Raw genomic sequence first — 19,704 nt, 5'->3', positions numbered from 1 at the left:
TTATTTTGAAACATTACCGGATTATCCGTTACATCCGGCTGTGTCACTTGACATACGCCAAACCACGCTTCTCCGTCACGTGACTGATTACGCTAAAAACAAAACGCCAGAGCTTGCTAAATGAGTAAAATAAACTGCTGGAGATCGCAAATGACGGTGGCCTCAAACGTACGTTCGAGACAATAACTCTGCCGGCGTTCTGGATTCAAGTTATGGCTGAACACGCTGAGATCGCCACAATAGCACTGTTGCCATTTCCGACATGCTACCTGTGCGAGGCGGGGGTTTTGTGCAGCAACGGCGACTAAAACAAAATGACGAAGTCGACTCGACATGAAGCACACACTTCAGGTGTCATTGTCTCCTGTTACCCCAAGATGGGACCGCCCGCTTGCAGAAAATCAAGCTCGGCGCTCGCACTGATTCAGCATTGTGGTGAGTTGAGATTTTCATGCACTTTGAATTTGTGTTGTATCGCATTTTGAAGGCATTAAGACCGTAGCGATCAGAGTGTTGCGGCCAAATTGGACGCTCCTCGTGTTTGTTTCGACCCCCCAGTGTTCATGCGGCTCTTAGCATATTATTTTGTAGTATTTATCCGCCACACCTTAAATGCCGGTCCGTGAAAATATTGTCTTACATAAACCGGTCCGTGGGGCAAAAAAAGTTGGGGGGTCCCTGCGTTAGTCCTAAAATCGGGGATATTTCAAATTTAAAGTGTTTCATCTAAATGTGTGTTGCAAAAAAATATTTTCAGTGTGTTCATAGAAAAAACATGGCTTTTGCATGGCTAGTGACATAATCCTTCCATTTGTTCCGAACCAGAAAGAAAGTGTTCCCATTGTTCAAAAAAGTATTTTATTAGAAAACAAAACGCAACAGGGCAACAGCTCAAGACACATGACGAGCTGTGGTCTCAGCTGCACCCTTTGCAGACTCTACTTGAAGGGATTAAAACATTCTCAGGTGGTCTCCAGAATCAGGAACGGAATCCCTCAGATCAGTTGTGAAGTACACAGATGCATCGACATTTTGTTTATGCATTTATTTTTTAGAAATCGTGTTATGTGGCTAAATACGGTAGCATTTAGCTCGGCCTGACTGTTCCCACCACATGGATGATTGCAACTCCTGCCACCGATGTGTCGACAAGTCTCAGAAACATGAGATATATACAAAAATCATATTTTCCAGGGGCCGAAACGATGAACCGTACGAAATTAAAACGCCACCCTTCCAATGTCAAGTGAGGACTAACGACGGCTTACTAGGACGTGGAAAAAAAAAAAGCAAAAACCAAACGACGATTCCGGGTGGCATTCAGTCTATGAGACAAGAAGTGGATTTCCAAAAAATAAAAAATGGATGTAGCAAGTGACATTACTCAATGCTGGGACTCTTTCGCCGCTCGCCGTGTTTGCCGTGGTCGTTGCTGGCCTCTCGCAGGTGATGGCTCCGCTCGCGGCTGCGACTGCGTTTGTGCGAGCGTTGTTCTCCGTCTCGTTCTTTCTCTCCGCCGTGGCTGCCGTCGCGCTTCCTGCTCTTCTCCTCGCCGCCGCTCTTGTGCCGCCTCTCCCGGCTGCGACTCCGGCTCGACTTTTTGGCCCTGTGCCTGTCCCTGTCATCTTTGTGTGATCTCCTGTCGTCGCTTTCTCCTTTGCTCTTCCTCTCCCTGGACCTGTCCCTCTCGGCGGGTCGCTCCCTGTGATGGTCCCGCTCCTTCCTCTTGCTCCTATCGTCGCCTCCGTCCCGCTCCTTGTCTTTGCGCTCGCTCCGTTTGTCCCGGCTGCCGCTGCGGCTCCGTCGCCGCTCGCGTCGATCTTGGTGGTTTCGTTCGGCGCTGCGGGATCGTCTCCTCTCCCTGTCCCTATCGCGCTCCCTGGCATCCCTCTCCTTCCTCTGACGCTCCCGCTCCCTCTCGAGCTCGCGGTCGTAGCTGGGGCCGTGGCGGTCCCGTTCGCGGTGGTGACTCCGGCTCCTCGACCGCTTCGGAGAGCGTCTGGGGCTCGGTGTCCGCCTGGGGGTCCTGGGAAGAACACCGCCGTTAATAACAAGGTCCGGCTCCGGGCTAATTCCATCCGACAAGTTTCTAAATGACCTTGAGGGCCGACGGTCGCCTTGTCGCCCCGGCTCGTCGAAGGCCTCTTCCTCCTCCGGCGGCTCTTTCTGAGGCACCTTGCGAGGCCTACTCTTCATCTGTTGGTCGATGCTCTTCTGCACAGGCACCGGGATGCGGGGGAACAGCGTGGAGAACCACTCCAGTTTGGTGAGGAAGGAGCGCAGCATCTCGCCGACGGTCATCACGCAGCCGCCGCCGGCCTTCACGTCCAGCTCCTGGAATCAAATGGTGGCGGGCGGCCCGACAGGAAACGGCTTAACAAATCGGTAGGACACATTGTTGTCATTGTTGCATCAACTCAAAAAAAAAAAAAAAAAGGTAATATGTGATGGCCAAGTACTGAGCCTTCACCTCTGTTCATCTAGCTTAATCTCTCTAGTCAAATGTGTCTGCCTTTAACTTTTACCACATGGAGGGGGGTGGGGGGGGGGGCAGGATTACGTGTCACACATGGTTTGGCTCATCTAAAGTGTCTAGCATACATCTGTGCTCACAAGAGTGAAGCACTGGTGATGGTAAAACGTTAGCAGATTAGTGACACCCCATCTGGCTCGCCACAAAGTATTTTCGTCTACTTTTAGACCGAGAGTAGATGAGGTGAAGTCATCGGAGCGCATTGAGCTCCGTTCCTCACTTTACTAAAAATGAGAGGGAAAGAAACATGAGCTGCCTCCTCCTTCTCCTTGCCTCCTCAGCATAATGGGAGTCTCGCGGAGCTTGTGACGAGACAACGGGCCACACTGGAAGCACAGATGTGGGTAGGGGGAGGGAGGGGAGGGTGTGTGGAGGGGGGCGAGGGCACCCCTCCCTCGCTTGAAATGGTCGTTAACTTTGTATGGTAGAGAACAGCCGCTTTGCACTCACACACGCAAACCAACAGTGCTGAGATACACTATCCAATTCACCTGCAGCACAATGGGCATCTAAAGAAAAAAACAGGGGAATTAACCAGTTGTTTAGAATTCGGAATGAAAGAGAGAGAGATAACGTGAATATTTCAATTCAGTAGAATGCAGAAAAGCAAGAGAGGCCTGGTTGCACACCTAGAATCAAAACATGTAACACCGAGCACCTCATTAGGTACAGCTGAACAATTGCGCCGCGTCACGAGAGCGCCGGTTAGCCGCTTGCTGTTAACTAGCTAACCCGCAGGTGTCAAACTCCGGTCCTCGAGGGCCGCTGTCGCGCATGCTTTCCGTCTTTCGCTCCTCTTAACACACCAGATTGAAACCTGATCATGATGCTAATCATTTGAATCAGGCGTGTTGAAGGAGGCGAAACAGCTAAAAACTGGAGTATGGGCGTCGGCGATGCCCATCGCCGCTTGCGAATAATTGTATTACGTTTATTTAGTTACGCTTTGTTCAGTAAAAGTGATCAAAACCGCACTGAGAAAATAACACAAATTTGTTCGGTCGTGTTTGGTGTCAAAGGTTTCAGACCCGCTGTTAGCTGTCATATTAAAATGTTCTTGTTATAGTGAATTTTGTTTTATGTCGGCTACAATCATCAGAATTAGAAAATCAATTAACCTGAACTACTGACAAACGCCCCCTAAAAAAATATTCAAATTTATTGAGAATGAATTAAGGCCAATATAGAAGGAAATTATGGGTTGAGTTATTACATTGTATCTCATCACGATTGTACAGCTCCACCTCGTAAAGTGCCCGATGAGTGCAACAGCACTGCTTGCTACATGATAAGAGGTTTGAATGTGTGCATCAATACAATTGCCAATTGCAGAGAACTCTTTGGTGCAACTAGTCCCGGTCAAATCTTGAACAAAAGCATATGGACATGCCTTTAAAAAAAAAAAATTAAAATTAAAAAATAAATAAATTACACATGACTAGCTCTGCGTCATTTAAGGTACTTACCCTGACAACAACCAGCAGCGTGGAAGTGAGCAAGTAACCTAGCTACTCAGGTTTACAGGACAAAACTGCGAATAATTAAGCCAAATGAAGGCAAAGGTGAAAAATCAGCTATGAGCATCACAGAAGGAGAGGGGGGGGACAGGGAGGGGGAAGGGGGGGGGTCAGTCTCAACGCATGGATCGCATGTGTTTAATGAAGAGAAATAGAAACATAAAAGTATTACCAGGCGTGACATACCTCCTCATCATCCATGAATCCGTCATACCAGTCGATTAAATCGGCTGGGGGCTGCGTGTATCTGGAACAAGATTCGAGAGCGCGTCAAAAACCCAAAGACCTCGGGGTATTTGCGCGGCGGCAATGGCCGACAAGCGTACCGTATGTACATGAAGCCGAGGGCTCTGATGTAGGGCGAGTCGGTGTGCGTGATGAGGCCCATCAGCTGCTTGCGCGTCAACTTGAGCGTAAACAGTTTGTATAGTAGACAGAAGGCCGTTGACACGATGCCACCCGTGCCAACTCCTCGAACCTGGAGGGGATCAAGTCCGAAACAATTTATCGGCTGCGTTGTGGCACACTAAAACAGTCTATGTATGGCAGACGTTAGCTGAACATTTTATGATTGGAAGTCATTTCAACTTAGTAACGTCATCCTATCATAATAGTGAGGCAAGGGAGGACTGCAAGAGGGTTAAGGATGGGGGGGAAAAGAAAAAGCACGTACTTCTCACTTACCCCTCCGCACATTCCAGTCTGACCTGCAGTCTTTCTGCTTCCTTTCTCCCATGGCTCAACGTGAGTCACCTGCAAGTTCAGGAAATAGATGGATGGATGTGACCTACTGCCCACACCATCATTCTCACAAATGATGTTTGTTTGAACTATTTAAGTCAAGTTTGGAAGGCCATTGATGCTATTTTAGACACGTCAACACGGAGAATTTTGGCCTGTACCAGCTCATAGAACGATACTTTGAACTGAAACTTGTGAATCATTCAGAGAAGGGTTTCTCCAGGTTGCGGACAAAACAAGAGCATTGAGGAAATATGCTGAAAAATAATTTATTGTACAGCTTTACTGTAATTTAAAGGCCTTATTTGACTACATTCTATGTATGTGATACTACAGGGGTCCCCAACCGCCGGGCCGAGGAGCGGTACCGGTCCTCGGGGCATTTGGTACCGGGCCGTACAATATTTATTTTAAGATATCCTTTATTTGTCCCACAATGGGGAAATTTGGAATACGAAAGATATTTTATTTTGAAAAATTACCGGATTCTCCGTTACATCCAGCTGTGTCACTCGACACACGTCAAACCACGCTTCTCCGTCACGTGACTGATTACGCTAAAAACCAAACACCTGAGCTTGCTAAATGAGTAAAATAAATCGCTGGAGATCGCAAATGACGGCGGCCTCAAAAGTACGTTCGAGACAACAACTCTGGTTTCAAGTTATGGCTGAACACTCCGAGATCGCCACAATTTCACTGTTGCCATTTCCGACATGCTACCTGTGCGAGGCGGGGGTTTGGTGCAGCAACGGCGACTAAAACAAAATGACGAAGTCAACTCGACATGAAGCACACACTTCTGGTGTCATTGTCTCCTATTACCCCGAGACGGGACCGCCCGCTTGCAGAAAATCAAGCTCGCCGCTCGCCCTGATTCAGCATTGTGGTGAGTTGAGATTTTCACGCACTTTGAATTTGTGCTGTATCGTATTTTGAAGACCCCTGCCTTAAGCTACTCGAACCATGGTAGCACTTAGCGACGCGAACCGCGGTAGCACTTAGCGAGGCGCTAGCCAAGCCTACCCAGCTGCGGTTGGCCAACAAGCATGCAGATTAGCATCGGCTAACGTTACCTTGAAATAGATTTCGTCCACAACTTCGTGGTAAGTCTTAAGCTCATACAGCTGAACTTTGAAATACGGCGAGGACAGGACATTAGTAAGAATCATCGGGTTGAGGTTCATAGTCTTTTCGTTGCCCCACAGGGGCAATACGTTGCCATGTTTTCCGGACGCGGGCTTGCTCACGGCCTGGCTCCCCATGTTAGCCATGTTGGCTAAATCCCGCGACGCCGAGCTTCTCAAGTACGGTTGGACTCCTACCAGTTACAAATCCATCGGTTTTACTTCAGTCCAATCCCGATTGTTGCCAAGCTGGCGAGTTATCGGTACAAAATCGTTGGCGAATGAAGGATAACAATTGAGCGCCGTCGATGTTGGAGCTAATGCTCTGCCTGTGATGATGCGAAGTGGAACCGGAACTGGATAGTGGGGAGGTGGTGCAGTGGTGTCGCGCATACGTCAACGTGGGATGGTGGGGCGCATATTTTTGGTTATATTTCTGTGGAATATTTTTAAATTGGATTGAACTACAATTGGATGTTCTGTAAGTATCATGCCTCTGTAATTCTAACACAAATCTCAACAACTGCCTTTCATTTTTTTGTGTGGCTGACAACGAAGCAGACAGACGGTTGACCGGATCTCTTGCTCGAACGTAACCAATTGCAAAGAGTATTTTTTTTTAATTGTGACATGCTAGACTAATTTAAAAGCACACAGCAACGACTTTGTCTATACAATTCAATACATTTTACCGCAGCAATTATTTTGCTTTCGCTCTTATTTTGCACATACGACGTCAGTATCATAAGGCGTGCGCAGTCATGATCCCAACGGTTTGAGTTCCATCTTTAAAAAAAAAAAATCAGCGGTCGAGTCAGTTTTATGAGAAATAAAGCGTCATTGGGTTCAAACGTATTTAAACAGTAAAAATACCGACACCAAATATTAAACGTTTTATTAATCATACATTTCTCTGGAGTGAATCAAAATGACATTACCGATACTTACAGTGCTAAACATAACAGTACAACCGTGTACAGTATTTTCTTTTCGTAACTGCAATAAACACTGAAAAAAGCCATACTTTGACCATTGCTGCCAATACTATTTTAAGACTTCAAAAATGTGACTTGATCATAACGAATGTGTGGTTGTGTATTTAGATAGCTTTTCATACTTTATTTTGCACAGCTAAAAACTTTACATGAAGATATATTCTGTGAAAAGTAAGCTTTTTCAAATCCATTTCTCAGTACAGTATACCATAAAAATTGACTCGAGGGTCATTCAAGGTTTGCTAACAACTCTTGCTATATACTTTGTTGAGCATTATCTATTAAGGTTAATTAAAATACTTTAAATAAAAATAATTTATGACCATTCGTGTTAAACATTTTGACTGCATTGTTACAAGACAGTAATTTACCTGTGACAAAATTACATGCATTAAATAAATAGAGTCCATAGAACATGTCACACTTCCTTCACTTATCACCTTCAAGCATTCGCAAGTGTCGGAACAGAGATGATGAAGAATAAAACATGAATGAAATGCCGTGATGTTTTATGAAATAACAAACGACTAGGAAATGGTAGCTTATCCATTCGCTCACAAAACACCAGTAAAAAAATGCAAAAACAGAGTGGAAATGACACATGCACTCAAAAAATGTAAAACAATGCTGAATTCATGACATTCATAACCTTTTCTCGAACTGTACAAAGATTCCAGGATCACTGATTCCTGCTCAGCTGCACCCCCCTGCACACAGTGGCCTTCAACTGCACTTGTTGGACACTAGAGGGACTTCCTGGTCTACAGATGCTGTAGGTATTCCCGTACTGTCCTGTACACAACTGCTGCCTTTTCTTGGAATGAGGAGCAGGCGATCTCTTGACGCCGCTTCCGAATGCATCAGTGTAATTAATACGGCAGCCTTCACGATGGTCACGCGCTTCTCAAAGCTCAGTGCTTGATCACCACCTGCTCGAATGCTCCGGCTGCGACCCTGAAAGAAAAGGCCACACATATTTAACATTCCAAGAAACGAGGGCACGCTTGTAAAAATGTTTGGAATTAAACCTCCTATTATGATTGGACACACATTGCGCAGAGTTACATAACACCCACCGAATGTGCTGGCTTCCCAAAGCCGTGCTCCCGCCAGGACCGACAAACAATCGGAGTCCTTCCTCTGTGACAAGACGCACACAAATGCATTGCAATATGTAAATGCCATGGCAAAAAAATAACTTTAAATGAAAATAGTTGGCGACCGTGCCCCACATCATGTGACTGATGTGCTGCAATTGAAAAACCTGACCCTGTATCGGGTTTTGGGGCGCTACTGCACTACATTACTTTTTTTTTTTTGGCTGAACCACAAAAACATTGCGAGATTGTCAAGGATGAAGCAGATTCCCACAAAGAGAGGAAACGGGCCCTAATTGAGTTTTTTTAATGAATTGTTTCAGTCCAGGGTGTCTCACGATGCCTCAAAGGGCTATGGTCCAGTTCACCAACAACTCTGAACAGGACGAGCCTTATAAAACAATGGATGGACATGTGGATCTTAATATGAAAAATGTAGTGACGGCATGATGCAAGTTAAAAAGGGTTCTTTCTGTAAAATCTATGCTTTAAATGAATAACGTCAGTTCAGCATCCAAGCTGTCCATTTTCTGCTTCGCCACAACCGGCAGAACATCTCGTGCAAGTGCATCGCTTTAACGTAATTTGATTCCATCGGCAGGATGCGAGCCGACTTCCCAGTTTTAAAGTACACACCCTCCGTACTGGAGTCCAAGATACTGTGACTGAAATCCTGGCCCTGCAGGATTTTGTCAATGATGTCGTCTGCGTTGACCCTGGTGTCGTTGACCCTCGTCAGCTGATTCTCCATTGAGTTCTGCTTGACCGGATGTCTAATTGGCAGACGAGAACAAGGTGGGATATTGTGTAAATTCCGGATGGATCGTCCTTGTGCGCATATTCACGTGTTCATTCGGGCGGATGTGTGCGTTTACCTTGACGTTTTGGCAGTTGCGCAGTTCTGTTCTGTAGCGTGATGGCAGCTGGCGGGGTTTGGCGGAGAGGACCGGCTCTCCTTGTCTCCTCTTTCTGTTTGTTGCTCGCTGGGCTCCGGGATGCTGTCGATGCCTAATGAGGCAGAACCACCTGACGCGTTCCTTCGATGTCTCAGATCTGGTGAGCTGGAATGATTTGAACTGTAGCCTGTAAAATAAGATTAGGTGGAGGCGATGAGAGGGAATACTTTATTTTATATCCCGGGGAGAATGTGTGTGTATGTACCCGAAACTTTGGACTGTTGACTGGTGTAGCTGGATGTTCTGGTGTGACCACTGGGAAGCCTTTCCTCTAGGACTGGAGTCGCTGAGGAGAGCAAAAATCAGCATTTTAGTAAGACCTGTAAATTCGTCTGATTCTAACGCAAGTCTTCCTCAACAAAGTATAGAATCATGCGATATTGTGTTTACAGTCTTGTGGATTTTGGGCAGTGTTGTTTATTCATTCAGCTCCTTCACACTACTTTTAATGAATGTTTCATAATCATGATCTGCAACGATGGTATCCGGTTGAGATCCACCACCCGACTGTCAATGTCAGTTCCAGATTTTCTCTTTTGAAGAAAAGCCCCCTTTTAAAAAGTGGATGGCATTTTCCTCTGCAACGGCTATAGCGCCCTCTGCTGCCGCAAGTGGTAAAAGGCAGGATGCTGAGGCCATCTGTTTTAACGTTTTTTTACATTTATTATGGATTATTAGAGGCTGTTTGTGTGCGTCGGTACCTGTTAGCGAATGGGATGTGTGCATGTCTCCTCCCTTACGCTCCTCGAGGAGACATTCTGACTCGGCCTGCGGTAGACCCAATGTCATCATGGCTGTGGATGAGGGCCTGCAAGGAGAGCGAGACGTTTTCTTTTTGAAAAGCAGATCATTAGATGATGGCCCACAGTTGACTTTCAAGTTGTTGTCATTTTTAAACGATGTAAAGCGTGTCAAACCGCTGCCATGTTAACATCTTAAACTTGACAGGCGTCTTTTAACTACTATTTGAAGAATTAGTAGAGCAGTCGAAAAACGCTTTGGCGAGGCGAGACAATAGTCACAAAAATAAGTCACGACTTTCCTTTCTGGTACGAGCATGAATACGCGTTAAGTTAGAAGTGGATGATTCATGAGTGGATTTCAATTGCCGTAGCTTGAGTACCACGCGCTGCAGCAGACGCGAATAGATGGCTCACACCCTTTATTTCCTTCTGTGTTGCTATGTTCAACACACGAATGAGCAGGGTGGGGAAGCCGAGTCAGGAGTGCATCATAATTCCAGTGCGCGCTGCTATAAATCCATCACATGCAGTGAGTAACACTGAGTGGGATGCGTGACTGGGCTGCTACTAGTTGACACTTTGGGCAGGCAGTTCCTTGGCTGCAACTTATGTACAGGGTGTTCCACCCCACCCCCTAAAAAAAAAATTGGGCAAAAATAGAAAATGGGAATGTGCAACTTCAGATATTGCCCAATAATATCACTTTGACCACAAAAAAAAGGAATATAAAATATAAAAAGGCAAATTCTGCCACCAGAACTGGTCTTGAATGACTGTTCTTTGTTTACGCTTTGCACAAGAGTCTGGCATGCAAAGAGGGCTTGACTTCCTTGATCTTATCACTTTATCAGCTGTCGCAAAAGAACATGAATAACCGTCGGGCGCCTTATCAGCTCTCGGATAAAATCTGAGGATCAAAATGATACTTTGATCTCGTTGGGTCATTTTCACATCAGAAAACAAAGTGCGTCAGTGACTTGACAGACAGGATGTTGCTCCAATTTCTAGAACATGCAGCAGGATGCCCCTAAAGGCTGAAAAATTTGGACGCACGTGATGCATGCAAATCTGGCTTCTCGGTACGATCTAAGCAATGTTATTGAAGGGAAAAAAAATATATACATCACAAATGCCGAGATTGAAGAGCAAAGACTTAATTTGAGGCAAGTTGCCATACGTTGTACAATTGTATGCAGGTTGTAATAAATGTGTAATAAATAGATCATGCCAAGTTTCTCTCTCCCAACTAAAAGCTACGCCTCAAAAGGTGAGTAGTTTTATTTTGTCGGCATTATGCAGTCAGCGACGTCTCCACAAGTATTTTTCTACGACAATAACGTTAAACTACCAGTTAAAAAAACATTGTATCGTTATGTTGTATGATGGTGACAGTTGAATGAAGCCAAGATTGCCTTAAAAGAAATGTCAAAAATAAATAAAAAGTTGACAATTATACTTAAAATAATTTCAAATTAGATTTATGAACTGGAGTTCAAAGAGGGCATCCTCACGTTTTAAAACAGGGGTCCCCGGACATCAGTTGCGTTGTGATGACAACCTGGAAGACGAGATAAATGTCAACTGGGAGGATGATGAACAATCGCTTTGATCAGAAGAAGGGGGAAAATTTTAGGACGCGTTCTTTCTTTCGGGCGGGCTATTGTGAATTCTGCAGCACATGACCAAACTGCATTTCAGTCGAGCACCATCGACGGGTATGATGGTTTTGAAAACAAACTTGACAACTTGACGTGATACCTTAAGAATTGAATTGTCCTGTCTGGTTTTCTTGGTATCATATCCCTCCAGGAGACATCTTCTTGTCGTGCTGCCTGAGCCGGCAAACTCAGACAGGTTTAAATCGGCAAAGCCCAGCTGCACGTGGTAGACGAGGCAAAATTCGTTACTTGTTAACAGAATTACAGATGCAGTATTTCAATCAGTAAGCCGGAACTGTACATGAAAGCAGTCACGGTGTGAAAAGTACACCGAAGGCCTGCTGTCGACCGCTAGCTTGCGTAAAGGGAGTGATAACATTGTTCCAATTGGATTATTGATTCTGAAGCTCATGGAAGAAATACCTTTGCAAATGATTTCCCACCCTTCAATTCCTGGAATGACAAAAACACCAGAATTAGTTAGCATACCTAAATTGATTTTATTATAGAGCACGAGCATCTATGGGTTACATAACTTTTGAATCAACTTTCCTACAACATCACAGTGGTGCCAGATTTACCGGTACATTATAAACCCACTATGTCCCCCACCCCTGCTCTACGCCATGACTTTGGGATCCCGTTTACAAAATTAACATTGCTTCTTAACTTGCGTCATGATTTTTTATTACTCGACACTTTCAATTCTCACTTCCGGCATTTTTTGTCACATTGACGGAATGAATCTTGGGGCCCGATAACTGACCCTTACCTTGCGCACTGACACCCGACACACACATGGATCCAGTACACCTGTCCGGGCATGAGCGCTCATCTTACACATGAAGGAGAAGCGTTTCCTCCAGCGCACACAGTTGGCTTGGACGGGCTCCCTGGAAAGAAAGCGGATTGAAAAACTTGTACTCGGACTCGCCACAGGAAGGGATTCCGATATTCATATTCACGGTTCTAAATGGCATTCACGTGAAAATCACGATTCTGATTTTATATATACATGCGATTAGAGCCCCCCCCCCCCCCCCCGCATCTAAAACAACAGCTTTGAAAAAGGAGTGTACAATCTGGTTTGTCTGAGCAAACCATTACCCTGGTGATGTTTTGACGACTAACGATGGTGTTGGCAAGAGTTACGTCTCCGCTTGTTTTTCCGCAGTGACTCATATTGGCTGTACGCAAGAGATGAACAGTTTTTTTTTTCAAAGGAAGGAAGTTATTTTTATTATTTTGGTTATCACCATGGAGTCCCTAAACTGTCCGCACATTTTGCCTTTAGAAAAATGTATGACTAAACCCAGTACCTCGGAACTGCAAAGCAGATTTGCTAACCACTAGGGACCTGCGCTGTTGTGTTATACTGTACTAAGTATTCCATTGTAAATTGTGTAAACTCTGCCTTGTACAATTAGTAAAGTTAAAGTATTTCCTAGCAACAATAACTCGTTAAAGTACCTCCTTGTACAATAAGTAAAGCTTAAGTATTCCCCCCCCCGTCCCCTCATACAATAAGTTAAAATGCGTGCTTGCCTTGTACACTTGCATAAATACAACACAACAAATACATTAATGTACTCCATTGCACCCTTTCACAAAAGTATGTTAAAGAATTCCTTTGTACACTGGTACAAGTTAAAATACTCCCATGTACAAGTAGGTTGAAGTACTCCCCCGTACAACACAATACATCATTACATTTAGTCAGTGGAATAGTTAACGTACAAAGTAAGTTAAAATATTTCCTTGTACCCTCGCAAAATACATTTAAAACTTGCTTGAACCCTTTTTAAAGCAATCCCGTGTAAGAACCGTTTTATTCCCTTGTACCTACGTTATTGTTAATTTAATATAAAATGTAATACGTGTTATTTTAATAAACTAAAAGGTCACAAACATCGTATTTAGTGTTACGGTAATTCTGTTACCAAGTACTGTACTGCATTTTTCAATGTCATTCTCAAACATCGGCTGCTAAAAGCTAAACGGTGACTTTTGACCAAGCATCAACTCCTCCCTCCATTAAAGAAACACGTTTTACGTCAAGAACAAAACAAATCTTAAATATTTTTTGACTGACGTTAACTAAGTGACGGGCTGCGAAAACAGCTGCCAACAACCCCAAACTTACCGAGAAGACTCTTGGACGAAGGATCCGTGTACGAGGCGAACTTTGCAAAACAAGACACCATTGACGAATGGAACTGACGACAGCTCCTCCAAGTCGAAGTCCACTTTGAATTCGAATCTCTTTTTCATGAGAAAGAACGACATGCTGCAGTCAAGTGGATAGGACGGGACAGAATTTTCTCAAACGACTGCTGCCCCCTCGGCCGTTCAAAACCTTTTCAAACTTCATTCGGGCTTCTCCTTCCCACCCACTTCATGCCCATTGAGACACTCGTGACGTGTCATCATTTCATTGGCTGCAACGCTTGACAACAAACTTTATTCAACCTCTCGAAATTTGAATCTCGCTTACACGGGGAGTTTGCCCAAAACATTGTACAGTAGTTGCATTTCGGCCTCGACGCTCCATTCTGTCACTGAGAAGTCATAAGAAGCAGCTCGCCGTCACAAAACGAATTCAAAATGTGACGCAACTGCAACGTCTGCAGCCCCATTTAATGTTCACGTTAACCAAAAAAAAACAAAAACATTGCAGGTTTGCGGGTAAACGTTTTACTAAAGGTCCACCTCAGTTAGTGGCGTCTTTTGTTTTTACAGAGCACTCAGACAATTCTGCCCGTTCAAAGGTAAAAAAAAATCCAGTAATTATTGTTTGTAGTTTGCATGGGTGTCGAACTGTACTGCATCATCCTGGGGCAGACGTGAACATTTTCGGGGGCAGGTGCTAAAGGCCTCCTTCCCCCCAAAAGGTCCCCCCCATTGCCAATGATTGGGGCATTTCGGTGAGGGTGGAGGGCGCACATTCACATTTTTTTCTGTTCAATAATGTGTGCGCGTACACAACCGCACAAAGATTTGGTTTTCTCGCTTTTCATTTTCATTCAAATTGTGTGTTTTCATGAACCCATGGCTGCTGACAAAAAATGTCTAAATGTTTGTGCAGTGGTGTCCTCTTTCAAAAGCAGGCAAATATTTTCACTCCAAATGTAAAACTATTGGGGCTAAATCCAAGCAGCGTCAATGCTAACCCAGCGGCAATTAGCAACGAAACACCACCTCCTAGCGGCCACCAGCCGCCTTGCACTTACAGAAACCTTACACTGCGTGTTTCAAACGACACGTCTGTGGCGATGGATCGAGAGATTAGGCCCAACGTTTCCTGCTTCGTCTCCGTTCTCTCTCATTGGAGCACGCAAACTGGCAACTAGGAAGTTCACCTTCGGGGGAACCATGCCAGAATCGTGGTGTGTGTCGGAGCGTTTTTTTTTTTTTTTTTTAGTTTAGCGTCATTGCCGTTTTTCCGCAGAAAATGCTACGAATAGCGTCGCAGCCGTCGGAGCTCCGCCCTCGCGACTGCTGCATTTCCTCCCAGGGAAGCATTTGGAGCGCTTTGCGTGTGGGCTGCATGCGCCGTACATCCTATATCCGCGCAAGGATTTCAACAGTGGGTCTTTATGTCGAAGCTATAACGTCGTGGGTTGTTTCCAATATGGATTAAGAGCTATTCGGTCGCTTGCACACGGAGCTGCACCATGTTTCGGACGTTGCGAAGCGGTTTACTCCCCACAGCCCGGTGCTGGGATGCCGACAGTGAGCGGTCCTACCAGGACCTGTTTGAGAAGCTCGATGCGAATAAAGATGGCAAAGTGGATGTCGCCGAACTGCGGGCGGGCCTGAAGGCGATGGGAGTGTTCCGCCAAGGTGCTGCTCAGGTACAGCTCGGCCGGGAGCTTGCGCGAACTCCGTAGCCCTCCTCGATCGCCTCCCGTTGCATTGCATTCCATCTGGGAAAAAGTGCTGGCAAGAATGAGCCGGTTTATGTGTGTGTGTGTGTTTGCAGAAAATTGTGATGAGTGGTGATCAGAATAAGGACGGCAGTCTGGACTTCCACGAGTTTACCAAGTATTTGAAGGAGCACGAGAAGAAACTGCGGCTAACGTTTAAGAGTCTGGACAGAAACGACGACGGTAGGAATTGCATCACCGTCAAAACACTCTAGCAAGAGTTCACTCATGCTGGCACACATTCAAGTTTGGAACAAATAAGAATCTGCTTCCTGATCTGTTTAGATGAGTGGTTCTCCGACTGGCAACTCCCGAAATAATATGAATGTTGTCATTTTGTTTCAGAAAATAAAATGACGTTTTAGTACGTTGAGGTTTAAGAGCAAAACTCAACATTAACCAGGTCAAATAAATATTTTGATTGGCTATTATTTTGTCACTATATTTTTTTCCGTGAAGTGAAAGAGTACTTTTTTTAACTCAAATTGACAGCTGACTGGAATACTCCATATATGGTAAAATGATGGCAAACAAAACACAGAAGCAGACGCCACTTTTGATTTAATGTGTGTGTGTGTGTGTGTGTGTTATTTTTTCTGTAGGACTATGCAAAGAGCTCTTTCAGTATTTTGCTGGGTCTTTTCATGCAACTCTTAAAATTTTTGCTCGTATTTACAATTGCGCAACTTGGCTTACAATACAGGCTCAAATATGTATGAGCTCCCCCCCCCCCCCCCTGGAAATGCAGGGTCTCGGTATGAAATGGTTGTCATGTATTTTTTTCTGAAACCTCCTCAAGCTTACATCACACACATTGTCGAGTTTAAAATCCATTGGGGTGCTGCATGATGACAAAAACCACTAACACCCCCCCCCCCCGCCTCCCCCAACTGCAATTGTTATCTTTATATCAGGGCGGATTGATGCCACCGAGATCCAGCAGTCTCTTGCAGAACTGGGCTTGGACATCAGCAAAGTGGATGCCCTGAAAATCCTGCAGAGGTTTGCCCACCAACTTGTGTGTCTTTTTTTTTTCCTGCTACAATGAAAATACAGTCATGTTTTCTTTTTTTGCACGTTTCGGTATTTTGTAGAAGCCTATTAAAAAAAAAATAACAGCAGGCAATGACGAGCTGCGATATAGTGAGGCTACACTGTCGCATTCGACATCCCACCGCTGAATGAACTTTTTTTTTTCTTTTTCTCTCCAGCATGGACATTGATGGCACTATGATGGTTGACTGGAACGAGTGGAGAGAACATTTCCTATTTCACCCCGCGCACAACCTGCAGGAGATCATCCGCTACTGGAAACACTCTTCGGTACGACTCATTTGCACACCAACGTGAAATTGAAACGGTCGCTTGTGAAATGCCGTCAATCAATTTTGCAGTGCAATCCAAGTCACGTGCCGTCGCCCGTCGATCGAGTATATGGATTTTTTTTCTCTCCAGTAAACATTTTGGCCGCTGCTTAGAAAGACTTTGGCTGTCGGAAATAATTAGGTCAGGCTCTTAATCCAAATTAAGTGTAGAGTGCCTGCTCAGTTATTATTTAGCGTGCGCAGCTTGAGATACATCACGTGGACAAAAGTATTGGCGCAGGGTTCGATTTTTAGTTTAATTTTAGTTTAAAAAAAAAAGAGAGAACTAAACACACTGGACACGCGTGCTTTTGCTTTTGGGAAAACACCGCTTATGTTTATGCGAAGCTCTGAAGGGTTCCGTCAACTAGAGCGCAGGTCGTCGCTCGTATTTCTTCACAGTTTGGAATCCACCGTTCAATAAAATGCCGCCGATTGACGTAGAGCACCGTGCGGCCGTTGTGATTCTCGAGTTTACGGTGGAATGGTATTTGTCGGCTGCAGTTTGTGAAACGGTTGCAACGTTGTGACATCACACTTCAGAAAAGGAAGTTGGAGGAACTCGTGAATGTCTAATCCGATAATTGAAGTGATGATGTGGCCGACGTGGTGTGTAGGTGCTGGATATCGGCGACAGCCTCGCCATCCCCGATGAGTTCACCGAGGAGGAGAAGAGCTCAGGCGGTTGGTGGAAGCAACTGGTCGCAGGCGCGGCGGCGGGCTCCGTCTCTCGCACCGGTACGGCCCCTCTTGATAGATTGAAGGTTTTCATGCAGGTAAATCCACTTGGACCAAAGGTTTTGTCTTTGGTTTGGATGGGGGGGAAATGTCAACGGCCGTGGTTTTTATTTCATCCAGGTTCACTCCACTAAAACCAACAAAATAAGTCTGGCAAAAGGTTTCAAGCAGATGATCGTCGAGGGAGGTGTAACTTCGCTGTGGAGGGGCAACGGCATCAACGTTCTCAAGATCGCACCTGAGACGGCCATCAAATTTATGGCATATGAGCAGGTACCGATCCCTCCGAGAAGCGCTTTTGTATGCAATGCGGAGATACAGTACGGCAACTTTTTTTTTTCCCCTCACCTTTGGTTGCAGTTTAAGAAGTTGTTAACGGGTGAAGGTGAAAAAATTGAGACGCACAAAAGGTTTCTGTCTGGCTCGCTAGCTGGCGCGACTGCACAGACCGCCATTTACCCCATGGAGGTACCATTCATGTTTATTTCATTACAGTGAACCCCCCCCTTTGAGTGAAGATAGTCAGATACGTTTTGAGAGACACCTAAAATAGGTGAAAATCCACGATATACATAGACCATAAGAGAAAACGTTTTTTTTTTTGGTGGAGAAAAGTCTTGACCATGACTGGTTTGACCGTTAAGATGGAAAAGTTAAAAAAAATAATAATTATGGCCAACAGATGGCAGTGGTGAGTCTCCTGTGTATTTTTTTTTAGCATTTGCAAAAGCTAGTTTGAGATTGGGGTAGTATTTTATAAATCAAGTGTATGAAAAAAAAAGATACAAAAGGCAGTGTAGCGGGGGGGGGGGCACACAGAATACATTGCTTTCTTTTCGTCTCCTTCCCAAAGGTATTAAAGACTAGACTGACACTGAGGAAAAGTGGCCAGTATTCAGGAATGTTCGATTGTGCCAAGACAATCCTGAAGAAAGAAGGTGTCAAGGCCTTCTACAAGGGCTACATTCCAAACTTACTTGGCATTATTCCCTACGCGGGGATAGACCTTGCCGTTTATGAGGTACGGAGATCGGGCGGCGAATATGAATGAACAAATTCCTTCGCTGAACCTATTCGACGCATCTTTGCCGCAGAGTCTGAAGAACGCGTGGCTATCGTATCACACCAAAGATTCGGCTAACCCAGGTGTTCTTGTGTTGCTGGGATGCGGGACGATTTCGAGTACCTGCGGACAGCTGGCCAGCTATCCGCTTGCCCTCGTCCGCACGCGCATGCAAGCGAGAGGTAACGTGATATGTGAATCGTGATGCTCAGTTGAAGGTCCGTTGTGTGCGGGGGGGAAAATGTTTAAAGGTTGTAAGGCATTTTAGTTTCATCCTAAAACGTCGCCGCAAGACCCACATTTTTATGCGTTTCTCTTATTTCTCCTCAGCGTCCCTGAATGCGTCAGACCAGCCCACCATGAGTTCCCTTCTCAAGAACATTGTCATCAAAGATGGCTTTTTTGGACTCTACCGAGGTATCCTGCCCAATTTTATGAAAGTCATTCCAGCCGTCAGCATCAGCTACGTCGTTTACGAGTACATGAAGATTGGTTTGGGAATCAGTAAATGACACGGCAAACAAACAAGTGTGGAGACGCACCCTGTTTTCGGCTGAATGACCTGAGATGATGGCTGGCGAAATGTGGCATGACTTGCACCAGCTTACACTGGACCTCTGTGGTCAGACAGATGTACTGTATTGCACAAAGAATGGTGTGCTCTTAGCTAAAAGATGAATTATTTATACTTACAGCATGCTTCTTTGTCTTCCTGCTGCTGTGATAGACACTCAAATGTCCAGCCTTTGCAAACAATACTTGACTCAAGAGCTGAACTGTATGCGAATGCAAACATAAAACTGTGAAACTACAAAACCAAACGGGTCGTCTAATGTGACATATTGTCATCGAGCCTAAATCAGAAACTGGTGGTTATAAAAGCCTTCTTTCAATGTTTGATTAAAGCAATCTTGGATGGGCTCCAGCACGCCCGCAACCCTGAGAATGAGCGGATTATAAAATGAATGGATGGAATGGAATAGATCACTTGCTGGAATGGAGTTTTTTTTTTTATTTTGCCTTCTGAAATGTCCTTGCTGAGGCACCGTAGTTAACGCCAAAAAACGGCAGTGTGTGTGTGTGGGGGGCATATACCTACAAAAAATACGCCAGCTATGCCAATTGTACGTCAACATCGCCGCCATTATGGATGTTACAAAGTGGAGCCCTCGTTTAATATGCCACATGCACTCAGAGCCAGGTCACATAGGAGGACTGAGCGACGACTATGTGAATTATGAGTTCT

General features: G+C 45.1%; 3 protein-coding genes across 9 annotated transcripts; 1 reads left to right on the top strand and 2 right to left on the bottom strand.

Annotated features, from left to right (window-relative positions):
* Positions 1-57: 57 nt before the first annotated feature.
* LOC127615874 (calcium-binding mitochondrial carrier protein SCaMC-1-like) lies at positions 58-19,279 on the top strand. 6 transcript variants are annotated; one of them, XM_052087223.1, is made up of 12 exons: positions 59-435; positions 7,584-7,685; positions 15,079-15,221; positions 15,350-15,476; positions 16,208-16,295; positions 16,505-16,616; positions 17,275-17,433; positions 17,516-17,668; positions 17,756-17,863; positions 18,249-18,416; positions 18,490-18,640; positions 18,789-19,279. In XM_052087223.1, exons 3-12 carry the CDS (start codon positions 15,192-15,194, stop codon positions 18,968-18,970), a joined length of 1,278 nt encoding a protein of 425 aa, XP_051943183.1. In that variant the 5' UTR covers positions 59-435; positions 7,584-7,685; positions 15,079-15,191; the 3' UTR covers positions 18,971-19,279. The 6 variants fall into 6 exon arrangements, with proteins under 6 accessions (XP_051943186.1, XP_051943183.1, XP_051943187.1 ...); XM_052087225.1 differs by lacking the exon at positions 59-435 and adding an exon at positions 5,513-5,680; XM_052087226.1 differs by lacking the exon at positions 15,079-15,221 and having other exon boundaries at positions 58-435.
* Positions 842-6,065, bottom strand: prpf38b (pre-mRNA processing factor 38B). Its single transcript, XM_052087231.1, has 6 exons — positions 5,868-6,065; positions 4,735-4,803; positions 4,377-4,528; positions 4,237-4,297; positions 2,099-2,334; positions 842-2,026 (listed from the first exon to the last, which is right to left on the bottom strand). Exons 1-6 carry the CDS (start codon positions 6,063-6,065, stop codon positions 1,381-1,383), a joined length of 1,362 nt encoding a protein of 453 aa, XP_051943191.1. The 3' UTR covers positions 842-1,380.
* Positions 6,799-13,677, bottom strand: LOC127615881 (protein FAM102B-like). 2 transcript variants are annotated; one of them, XM_052087236.1, is made up of 11 exons: positions 13,511-13,677; positions 12,140-12,260; positions 11,791-11,820; positions 11,468-11,584; positions 11,221-11,267; positions 9,668-9,774; positions 9,172-9,252; positions 8,886-9,093; positions 8,647-8,783; positions 7,990-8,053; positions 6,799-7,867 (listed from the first exon to the last, which is right to left on the bottom strand). In XM_052087236.1, the coding sequence occupies exons 1-11, from the start codon at positions 13,651-13,653 to the stop codon at positions 7,825-7,827; spliced, it is 1,098 nt and encodes a 365-aa protein (XP_051943196.1). In that variant the 5' UTR covers positions 13,654-13,677; the 3' UTR covers positions 6,799-7,824. The 2 variants fall into 2 exon arrangements, with proteins under 2 accessions (XP_051943196.1, XP_051943197.1); XM_052087237.1 differs by lacking the exon at positions 13,511-13,677 and adding an exon at positions 12,475-13,049.
* Positions 19,280-19,704: the final 425 nt, after the last annotated feature.

The sequence above is a fragment of the Hippocampus zosterae genome, chromosome 15 (genome assembly GCF_025434085.1).
Source record: "Hippocampus zosterae strain Florida chromosome 15, ASM2543408v3, whole genome shotgun sequence".
Classification (NCBI taxonomy): domain Eukaryota; kingdom Metazoa; phylum Chordata; class Actinopteri; order Syngnathiformes; family Syngnathidae; genus Hippocampus; species Hippocampus zosterae.
Note: the sequence above shows the minus strand (reverse complement) of the source record. Positions and strands in the feature narration are given on the sequence as shown.

Coding starts and splice junctions, on each gene's coding strand:
- LOC127615881 (XM_052087236.1), bottom strand. CDS start 13,653: ATGTCGTTCTTTCTCATGAAAAAGAGATTCGAATTCAAAGTGGACTTC. Junction 11,585..11,790: donor GTGGGAAATCATTTGCAAAG/GTATTTCTTCCA, acceptor TACCACGTGCAG/CTGGGCTTTGCCGATTTAAA. Junction 9,094..9,171: donor TCAACAGTCCAAAGTTTCGG/GTACATACACAC, acceptor CTTATTTTACAG/GCTACAGTTCAAATCATTCC.
- LOC127615874 (XM_052087222.1), top strand. CDS start 15,042: ATGTTTCGGACGTTGCGAAGCGGTTTACTCCCCACAGCCCGGTGCTGG. Junction 17,434..17,515: donor GATTGAAGGTTTTCATGCAG/GTAAATCCACTT, acceptor TATTTCATCCAG/GTTCACTCCACTAAAACCAA. Junction 17,864..18,248: donor CCGCCATTTACCCCATGGAG/GTACCATTCATG, acceptor TCCTTCCCAAAG/GTATTAAAGACTAGACTGAC.
- prpf38b (XM_052087231.1), bottom strand. CDS start 6,065: ATGGCTAACATGGGGAGCCAGGCCGTGAGCAAGCCCGCGTCCGGAAAA. Junction 4,529..4,734: donor AGACTGGAATGTGCGGAGGG/GTAAGTGAGAAG, acceptor GATCCCCTCCAG/GTTCGAGGAGTTGGCACGGG. Junction 2,335..4,236: donor GATTCATGGATGATGAGGAG/GTATGTCACGCC, acceptor ATTTGATTCCAG/GAGCTGGACGTGAAGGCCGG.